Consider the following 10,202-nt stretch of genomic DNA (forward strand, 5'->3'; position numbering starts at 1 on the left):
TGTCACCTCTGCTGTGGAGGTCCCTGAATGCTTCTGTCTAGGAAGAGGCTCTTTGTTGCTTTCTTGCTTGGCCCTATTGGGATTAGCCCAGTACATTACAGCTTGAAAGTAAGGGAGAGTGCAAACCTGGACAGGGAGCAATATTGGGGAATAGCTCATTTGGGCTGTCCTCTGTTTCATTCCACTGGCGAGCCCATAGCTCCTGGGAGAGGCTCCAGCTCATTCCCTGAGCCCTGAAATTGGTGGTTTATTATAGAGCCAGAATCACAGATGTTGGTGTGCCTGGGCTGCCCCACAGAATGTCTGGTATAAAGAGTCTCTGGGGTTTAACCCTTTCTTGAATTTCTGCACTGGGGAATCTGTTGAGCATCCCAGAGATTGGCCGAAGGTTGTGCTCAAGCCAATAAGCTGAACACAGCCTGAAAGTTTGCAAAGTATGAAAGTATGGAAGCTGAGAAAGAGCCTGTTTCAAGAGTGTATTTCAAAGCCAGCCTTGGCCCTGAGCTCTGTTACCCCCAGCTTACAAAGGCTGAGAAGGTGAAAGTCCTGCTGGGTCCCACAGCTTGATGGTAGAAGTGTAGAGACTGCTAGAACTGAGGAAAGGAATGACTTTAACTGCCTTTTCCAGTGTGACAACTCGGGGAATTCAGTCCCTGCTGCAGGATGTGTGCTAAAGGCTACCTGAGTGTGTGATGTGGGTGTGCAGGGGATGTCAGAGTGTCCAAGCATGGCTGTCACCCACCCGGGCTTCACTGCTGGGTTGGGAATTCCTGAGCCACAAATAGCTAGTGTCTGGGAAGGCCTTGAGGGGGAATGTTGCTACATGCTTGGCCCGTTCCGTACCTGCTCTTGGGCATCTGCTGTTGTCAACTGCCAAAGATGAGATCCTGGGCCAGGCAGGCTTTTGGCCAGCTCCTTTGGCCACTCTTATAAATGTTTTCTCAGTTTCCTTTTCTGTCTCTTGTCCCTCCAGCTGGTGTCTGCAGAGGGTTCCCATTCAGATGCTGGCTCGGTCTGTGCCGACAACCAGACAGAGCTGCCACCGTCCATGGAGCGCACAGGAGGAATTGGAGACTCCAGGCCCCCCTCTTTCCAGTAAGTTACGTGGACATCTGTTCTGGTTTCTAAGAGACACACGGTGGGTTTGCTGTAATCGAGACCAGTATCCCAGACCAGGCTGGGACACTCTTACCCAAATTGTCGGGGATGACAGCCAGCAAGAGGGGAGGAGAGTGGGGCTGGGAGCAGATTTGAAGTGGAGCTGCATTACTCAACAAACATGGGCATGCTGAAAATAGTGCAGGGAAAGAGCCAGCACAGCATCCCCAGTCCTTTGCCCTGCACTCGTAGATGCGCTGTGGTTGTTCCTGTCCCTCAAGAAGGAGACAGCTGATGGCTGGAACCTTGTGTTGGTCAGGACAGAGGTAGAGAGAGCCTTGTCAAGTTGTTCCCTGTTGCACATATTTGTTGGTTTTATCTCATCACAGCCCTAACACTGGGGGGAGTCGGGAAAACTTGGACAATGAGACAGAGACAGACTCGGTGGTGTCGTCGCAAAGGGAACGACCTCGTCGGACAGATGGGCCTGAGCATGGTGAGTGTCAGTAAGATGGTGAGAACTCTGCAGGGCATGGCTGGGGCATGGTGGCAGCACTAGCTCCAGACTTGGGGCAGCTTTCTCTGCTCTGCAGAACCTTCCCAGCTTAGAAGGCCTATTCTATGGCTTTTAGAAGGGCCGTAGCCTCACACTGGAGGCAGGAGCTAACACCTGTGTTACATCAGAGCTTGGTGTTGGACTCTTTGGGGTCAAAGGAGATATCTCCTGTAGAAGCCTCAAGAGCAGGAGACACTTGTGCCTCTGTCTTCTTAGCTGAGAAGTAGAATGTGCTTTAGCTTTGCCACTCATGCTACTTCTTGCTCTACCAAGGAGAAGTTGCAAGTCTTCCACAAGTTTAGCAGCATTGTTCCTGCTGGCCCATCAGCCTCTTCCCCACCCTGTAGTGGTAGAAGAGGTATCTCATAGAAGATGGATCTGATCCCAGGGTAGACTGGGAGTTAGCTGGCACTAGATGGGATTGACTGATGGCCAGATTTGTTCTGAGGAGGTTGCCATGAGCCCTGCAGAGGGGAAGGGTTTGTCTCAAGCCCACTGAGTCTTGTCTTTTCACAGCACCCAGGGTGAATGGGACAGTGAAGGGAGAGCGGCGTCGAGACCTGGGTGGCTACGAGAGCTCCTCCACACTCATGAGCAGTGAGCTGGAAACCACCAGCTTCTTCGACTCAGATGAAGATGACTCTACCAGCAGGTAGGAGAGCTTGCATCTTGGGGAAACACTAACTTCCCCCTGACTCCCAGAACAGAGAGATGCCTTTGCAGGGCACAGTAATCCTGTGCTCAGATCTGCTTCTGTCTCACCTAGCAGCCCCCTCTGCCATTGTCTTTCCCCCATGTGCATGTTCTCCCCTGCAGTCCTCTATTCCCTGTGCCATTTCCATGGCTCTCTTGCTGCCAGAGCCACCACCGTGGCAGCAGAAGAGCTGACTCTTGCTTTTGCCTGCAGGTTTAGCAGTTCAACAGAGCAAAGCAGTGCTTCCCGTCTTATGAGGAGGCACAAGCGACGCCGGCGGAAACAGAAGGCTCCACGCATTGAGCGGGTACCCAGGGAGGGGCTGGGTATCCTGGGGAGGGCAGTGCCGGTCAGGGTGGGCTCTCAGGGATTCAGCTGTTTTTGCTGTGGGCACGGCTTCAGACAGGTGTCCAAGTGCTGAGACTTCAAAAAGTGGTGTGAACCTTTTCCAAGCCAATGTAGCCTCAAGAGCTGGGACCACAGGTCTTGTCCTGGCTGTAGAGAGGTCATAAGGGTCATGGCTGATGTTCTCTGGCTCTGCAAAGCTCCCAGCATAAGACTGGAGTTGTGGGTGGTGGCTGTGGTGCCACAAGGAGGGGCAGGAAGGAAAGGACAAGTGGAGGAAGCTAGGGCTGGGAATGTTACTGAGGCACGGGAGGACATCTCATGTTTCACTTACGTTGCAGTCATCGTCCTTCAGCAGCATCACAGACTCCACCATGTCCCTGAACATCATCACGGTCACGCTGAATATGGGTGAGTGGGAGGTGTGCATGGAGCCTGCAGTTCTTCCAGAGCGAGACTGGGTCGCGGAGAGGGAACTGGGGAGGGGGCAAGGAGAACACATGGGGGAGGAGTGAGGAGATGGATTCTGTAGAAGATTGGCTTGTCTTGTAGCAACAGTTTCTCAAGAGTTTGTGTGTCCCAGGACATCTCTCTGGGACAGGGGTGCAGATCACCATCATTAGAATGTGGTTTTTCTGAGGTTAGGGCTGCTTGTGCCTGCTGCTTTGGGGTGACTTACTTTTTTCTCTTTCCATCCCTGCAGAGAAATACAACTTTCTGGGCATTTCTATTGTGGGACAGAGCAATGAGCGTGGGGATGGAGGCATTTACATTGGCTCTATCATGAAGGGTGGCGCTGTGGCAGCTGATGGCAGGATTGAGCCGGGAGACATGCTCTTGCAGGTACTTCACACCCACATATCTCCATCTTTGGGCCCGGGAAAGCAGCAAGAAAAGACCCAGAAGCCTCCTTGAGAACTTTGGCAGGCTAAACCCAGGAAGCTGTGCTTGGAAGAGGGAAGCTGAGTCACTGCTGAGCTGAGTGGGGAGCTCAGCCTCTGGTCACATCTCTGGGACTCACCTCTTTGTGTTGTTTGCAGGTAAATGACATCAACTTTGAGAACATGAGCAACGATGATGCTGTGCGGGTGCTGAGGGAGATTGTGCACAAGCCGGGGTGAGTACCTGGATTGTTCCTTCCATCCAGGGGCATCTGCACAGTGTTTGCTTGGGGTGTGTGAGTTGTGTCTTCCAGCCACCTCTGCCAGTGCCTCTGCAGAAGCTCAGAACTTAGGGTTTTGGTGTTGCTTTGATTCCTGGGTTTTCATGCCCAAAGCAAGAATTGCAGCCAAAGGAATTGGGGTCTGTGCCCGTTTTTTTGTGGGGATGCCGTGTCGCTGCTCATTGCAGGGCAGTTGGACTAGATAACTTTTAAAGATCCTTTAAAACAAACTGTGCTGTGATTCTCTGATTCTATTTGGGTCATTAGCAACCCTCAGCAGGGTCACATCATTTTGTTCATGTCGCTAGGGAAACCCATAGCTGGAGGGAAGCAAGGTCACTTTACTGGCAGCTTCTCCCTGTCTCCCAGGAGAGAGCTGGCACACAGCATCCATCCATCATGCAGGGGTTTGTGCTACTGTGCTCTGGTTCTAAGTCTCACCTTTTTGTTGCAGGCCCATCACCCTGACAGTGGCCAAGTGCTGGGACCCCAGTCCGCGGGGCTGCTTCTCGTTACCCAGGAGTAAGTGGATAGCTGACCCACCCTTAGCGCTGGTGCCCAGCTCATGTGAGAGCCCTGCCTTAAGCACTTACTTGGTTGTTGTCTTGTTCCTCCCCTGTGTGTGTGACTCCATGGGGCACTGAATTGGGGTTTGATAGAGTTTCAGCTCTCCTTTTAGGAGGCTGCTATGCCCTATTCCCAGGCCAAAATGCCCATAAGCCCAGCCCTTCTTCCCACATCACGCTGGGGACGCGTTTCACTGGGGCAGGGAGGTCACTTGCTCGGGGCGCCAGAGGAAAGAGAAACCCCCCTTAAGCGATAGGGGGATCTCTCCCTCTGCACCTCTCCTGCTGACCCTCCCTCTCTTCTTTCTCTCCCAGTTGCTCCCCAGCGGATCTGGGCTGGGCCAGACTCTCCATGCTCCGATCCGGGTGAGTCCCGGCAAATCCTGGGGATGGAATGGGCTATGCTGAGTCCCTGTCCCTCCCCAGAGGTTTTTTTGATGAGGTGATAGTTTCTTACAGCTGCTGACTGACTCTTTCTTCAATGCAGGTGAGCCCATCCGGCCCATTGACCCGGCAGCCTGGGTGTCTCACACGGCAGCGATGACTGGCACCTACCCAGCGTACGGTATGAGTCCATCCATGAGCACAATCACTTCCACCAGCTCCTCCATCACCAGCTCCATCCCAGAGACTGAACGTAAGTTCTTGTGCCTCCGTGCTGCACCCGCTGCACGGCCTCCTCACCTTCACTGTGCTGTGAAGGGAGCAATACATCTGCCTGGGGACAGCTGGGGTGGGCCAGATCTGCCCTGCCAAGGGACTGGGAGGGAGGCAGCTCTCACCAGGCTGGCACTTGGATCAGTGGGAGTTCTGCCTGGGAGAATTAATATCATGTTTTTCAGCCTTCTGTGTGAGGAGAGTAGAGGAGCCTGGGTGCAATGAGGAGCTGTGGCAGGTGCAGAGGAAAGGCTCAGACCAGTCAGGGGTTAGTGGCTGAGAATGTGGGGCCAGGTGGATTCAGCATGTACCTGGAGCAATTGAGAGCTCCTTCCAGACAGCAGATAGAGCAGGATGGAGGAGGCAGCTGGGTGCAAAGAGCCTTGTGGTGGGGCAGGGTCCTGCTGAGCACAGGGCTCTCGGTTGCTTTCTGAAGGTTTGGGGTGATTTGGTATATAGACCCCTGAAGCAAGGGTCTGGAGAGCTTGGGTGAGGCAACAAGCCAGGAGTTTGTTTTAAGTATGTGACTCTTGCCCGGGCTTTGCCCAAGAGGAGATGGCTGACATGTGAAGGATGACATGGGAAGGCTGGAAGGGGGGTTACACAGCATGTACCCTGAGGCTGTCTGCGATGTATTGTTCCCTGGCCCATTCCTCCTGTGTGTGATGCTTCCATTGGCCCTCTTGAATCTTCTGCCCTCTCTCACCTCTGCCTCCCTTCCTTCATCCACACCACAGGCCTCGATGACTTTCACCTGTCCATCCACAGTGACATGGCGACCATTGTGAAAGCCATGGCCTCACCAGAGTCAGGCCTTGAGGTGCGTGATCGCATGTGGCTGAAGATCACCATCCCCAATGCCTTCATTGGTAAGAGACTGTGCTGCCTGCAGCAGAGGCAGGGACTGGGGAGTGGGTGGCCCATTTTAAGCAGATGACAAAGGGAGCATCTTTGTCACCATAAACAAACTGTTGACTAGCCAAGAGTCACAAATTGAACCTTTTGGCCCACTTCGTCTTTTCTCCAGTGTGGCTCACTTGCCTCAAGGGCCACCGTCTTGCTCTCTCTTGCCAAATTTAACTCTGTATTTGGTGGCAGGTTCGGATGTGGTAGATTGGCTCTATCACCATGTGGAGGGCTTTACAGACCGCCGTGAGTCCCGCAAATATGCCAGCAATCTGCTGAAGGCTGGCTACATCCGACACACTGTGAACAAGATCACCTTCTCGGAGCAGTGCTATTACATCTTCGGGGACCTCTGTGGAAGTATGGCTCTTGGCGTGGGTGGGAGGGAGTGGATGGAGGGGGTAGTGGTCCTGCAGAGCCCTGTTGACACCATAGGGACACACCTACAGCCATTGCCATCAGGCTGGGCCCCTTGTTCTACAGACCCTGTTAAGGGAGCAACGAAGAATATCCCAGCTTCCTTGTCCTGCTGCTGAGGTAGTGAAGTTGGAAGCAGCATTGACAGAGTCACCTACTATGTGATCTTTTCTCCTGGGCAGTCATAGCAGAGTCTTAGTATTTACTGACTGTCTCCAGCCTCTGAATTTCAGTGCTGGCAAGGGGTTGGTGCTCAGGCAACTGGGTTCTGGTCAGATAAGAGGGATGGGGGAATGAATTGGCAGGGTGAGCTGTAGCCCTGATGTGGTCCTTTTCCACCAAGCTGGTCTCTGTATTAGAGTGGCAGTTTGGACTCCCACAGCCTGGCAGTTGTTCAGCCAGGAAGCACAAATGGTGGCATTGACTAGCAGAGAGAGTGCCAACTTCTTGTGTCTCCTTGCATATCCCATCAGCAAGACTGGACGGAAAGCTGCTTCACCACACGTGGTTGTTTTTCTGCTTGGATTAACCCCTGTTCTCTGCTTTCTTGCAGACATGGCTAATCTGTCTCTTCATGATCATGATGGCTCCAGCGGTGCCTCTGATCAGGACACTTTGGCTCCACTCCCCCACCCAGGAGCTGCACCCTGGCCTATGGCCTTCCCATATCAGTATCCACCGCCTCATCCATACAACCCCCATCCCGGCTTCCCTGACCCAGGCTACAGCTATGGAGGGGGCAGTGCAGGCAGCCAGCACAGTGAAGGTGAGTCAAAAGGACTAAAATATGCCTGCAGGTGGGCAGGTGTCCCGTTCAGCACAGGGAAGCAGCAGGAAAAGGCTGCTTAGGCAAAGCCCTATGTGGGGGAAGCCAGGGCAAAAGCCATGTTGGAAGGGTCATGGGACTTGCTGCTGAAAGGAGACTGAGAGCACAGACTGTGCTGGCGCCTGGCTGTGCCAGAGCGTGCTGCAATCCTCCCTTGGCTGGAGGAGCATCCGTTCTTCCTGACTTGTCCGAGCTGGCACCTAACCTTGCCTCGTGTGCTTTGCAGGGAGCCGGAGCAGCGGTTCCAATCGCAGTGGCAGCGAGAGGAGGAAGGAGAGAGAGAAGACTGGGGAGTCGAAGTCGGGCGGCAGTGGGAGCGAGTCGGACCACACCACGAGGAGCAGCATGCGGCGCGAGCGTGCAGCCAGCGAGCGCTCGGTGCCAGCCAGCCAGCACAGCCAGCGCAGCCAGCACTCCCTGGCTCACAGCATCCGCAGCCACCACAGCCAGCAGTCGTACGGGCCTCCCGGCCTCCCCCCTCTCTTCAGCCCCCCCATGTTGCTGATGCCTCCACCGCCGTCAGCCATGGGGCCCCCCGGGGCGCCGCCAGGCCGTGACCTGGCCTCTGTGCCCCCCGAACTGACAGCCAGTAGACAGTCCTTCCGAATGGCCATGGGCAACCCCAGTGAGTTCTTTGTGGATGTAATGTGAAGCGCCCATCCCCTGTCTGTCTGCTGTCCCTCCTTCCCCCTTCTATCCCTGTCGTTTGTTTCCTAGGACCAGCCCTGGCTTCACCCCTTGTTTTTTGGGGGGTTTTTTTTGTTTCTTTTTTTTTTGTCTTGATAACGAAAAGAAAAAAAGGGAAAAAAAAAAATAAATGGAACTAAACCTTGATTCTAATCCCTCCTCGAGCTGGGTGGACAGGCCTGGCAGGCCTGCTGGGTGCTGTCAGCCCATCCCGCCACCAGACTTGTGTATTGCTGATGGTAATTCCCTCCTGCCATCCTCTTTCTAACCCCATTAATCCGCATCCGTCCCAGCACCCTGTGCTGCTTGCCCGTGTGTCACTGCTGCCTCAGTCCTTCCACCCTAAACATCTCTTCTTTCTTTTCACCCTTTTGTGTTTCTTCTATCAAGCAGCAAAGAATTACGGGGTGTTTGACTTTCTCTGAGCCTGCCGCCCGTGGGGGGGAGAGCTGGAGCGTGGCGTGGCCCGACAGCAGGACACGGAGCTCCAGGGGCGCTGGGCACGCATGGCGCTGAAGATGGCTTCTTTCCTCCCCCTCGTGGAAGATGCCCTGCCCTTCCCACAGCCCTGAGAGGGGGAGCAGGGACCAGCCTTATATATGTATTTTAAATCCCGTTGTAGTTGCCTTTTGGCTAATGCATGAATGTTCCAGGGCTTCAGTGCCTCCAGGGAGTGGAGAGATGCTGCCACTTCCCTCTTGCCTCCCTTCTCTTGCCCACATATTGGGCTAGGTCCGAGCCTGACACTGCCCCCATGGCAGGACCCTCCTTCACCTTGGCCAGGCCTTGGGGCTGGGGCGGTACCTCTGCATCCAGCCCAGAGTGGTGGTGAGTGCCTGTGCGCAGTCTCTTGCGTGACTCAGTGCCCTACACCTACCCTGGGGTACTTTGGGGGGATTTAAGGGCAGAGCTTTGCTCCTTCCATCCTGCTCTTTGCCCTCCTGCCTGCAATGTGCTGCTGCCTGTCCTGTTTGTAGGGTCTGTCCCATGCCTGGGGCTGGTGGTGGCAGCTGTGGCCTTCTCCCTCCTGCTGTCGCGCTGCTGCTCGGCTATGTGATACCTTCAAGGGCCTGGACGGAGTTAGAAGGCGAGGGTGGGACACACCTGGTTCACTTTCATGCGTTGGAGAAACGTGGAGGTTCCCTTGTATTTGTCCTCTGAAGGGCCTAAGTCTGTGTCCTCCTCTGCCTGGTGCTGCTGGCCTGGCTGCTGGGAGGACAAACCTCCGGGACAGCCCGGCTCCCTCTGGGCTGTGAATGGTGCCTGGGGGCCACACAAGCCCTCCAGGGACGAGACTGCAGCCTGAACCATGGCCTCTGGGCTCAGTGCCCACAGACGTGCTGGGACAGTTGAGTCTGTTTGCTCCAGTGCTCCCTGCCTTTCTTCCACTTCTGGGTACTCGGAGACGTGCCTGGGGCTGGGGCAGCCCCTTCCCCATGCCCAGGGCCAAGCACGGTACGGTATGGACAAGCTCGACCCTGCTGCTGTTGGTGCTGGCGCCCCGGCGCCCTCTCCTCCTGCCACGCCGTGGCTTCCTCCATAGCATTGCTTCCTTTGGTCTTTCTTGTGTTCACGGTTTTTATACGATGGAGTTGAAATGTATTTTGCTCCTTGGGAGTCTGCATTGCCCCTGCAGCCCCTCTGCCAGCTCTCACATGCCATCAGTTCATCTCCCTGACTCCCTGAAGCTTCTCCTTCCCCTCTTCCCGCTGGAGTCAGACTGTCCCCAGCAGCCTCCTTGGCCACTGCTCACCCCTTGACCTGCCCTACCCGCTGGGTTTTATAAACACAACACCAATCTCCTTGTTTTTATTTATAAACATAGTTTTATTGGACTCCTGCCTTGTGTCGTTCATTATTTTCCCCCAGCCTCCTGCGTCCTCCTGCCTTTCGCTCTAAAGCGAGATCCCAGCAGGATGAGCGCACCCTGTGCCAGTGTGCCAGCTGTCATTTCGCGGGCTGCCGAGGGCGGCTGCGGGCTGAGTCTCTCCGGAGCGGAGCCTGGGCGGGGGCTCTCAGGGTTTCCTGGGTCCCCGTTTCCAGCGGCCTTTGGCGCGGGGGAAAGCGGGCATGCCTGTGCGCGAGGCCAGCGGGAGCCAGCAGCCCTGTGGAAGAGGCGAGCTCAGGACTTTGCATGGCGAGCGCGGCCTCCTGCCCGGGCGCACCCCGGGCCCAGCCTCTCGCTGCGTGCCGCTGTCCTCGCCCCGCCACAGACTACAACTCCCAATATGCCCCGCGCGGAAATGTAATTTCCGCGCCCGCCGCGCACCCCCTCCCCTCCGCGGTGG

At 55.4% G+C, this 10,202-nt stretch overlaps 1 protein-coding gene across 3 annotated transcripts in view; it reads left to right on the top strand.

Annotated features, from left to right (window-relative positions):
• DVL3 (dishevelled segment polarity protein 3) overlaps positions 1–9,749 on the top strand; it is a 33,481-nt gene extending 23,732 nt beyond the window's left edge. For 2 of the 3 annotated variants that reach the window (XM_042042610.1, XM_042042612.1), the window contains exons 3-16: positions 974–1,095; positions 1,488–1,594; positions 2,171–2,306; positions 2,562–2,655; positions 3,035–3,104; positions 3,397–3,536; positions 3,734–3,810; positions 4,310–4,377; positions 4,737–4,787; positions 4,909–5,058; positions 5,816–5,947; positions 6,177–6,344; positions 6,955–7,167; positions 7,454–9,749. In XM_042042610.1, coding sequence (XP_041898544.1) covers positions 974–1,095; positions 1,488–1,594; positions 2,171–2,306; positions 2,562–2,655; positions 3,035–3,104; positions 3,397–3,536; positions 3,734–3,810; positions 4,310–4,377; positions 4,737–4,787; positions 4,909–5,058; positions 5,816–5,947; positions 6,177–6,344; positions 6,955–7,167; positions 7,454–7,878 — 1,953 coding nt within the window. In that variant the 3' untranslated portion in view covers positions 7,879–9,749. The remainder of the gene's footprint in view (positions 1–973; positions 1,096–1,487; positions 1,595–2,170; positions 2,307–2,561; positions 2,656–3,034; positions 3,105–3,396; positions 3,537–3,733; positions 3,811–4,309; positions 4,378–4,736; positions 4,788–4,908; positions 5,059–5,815; positions 5,948–6,176; positions 6,345–6,954; positions 7,168–7,453) is intronic. The other variant, XM_042042611.1, reaches the window with a different exon arrangement.
• Positions 9,750–10,202: the final 453 nt, after the last annotated feature.

This window comes from Corvus kubaryi, unplaced genomic scaffold (genome assembly GCF_017639235.1).
Source record: "Corvus kubaryi isolate FWS band 111438036 unplaced genomic scaffold, C.kubaryi_AGA036_p1.0 37397, whole genome shotgun sequence".
Lineage (NCBI taxonomy): Eukaryota > Metazoa > Chordata > Aves > Passeriformes > Corvidae > Corvus > Corvus kubaryi.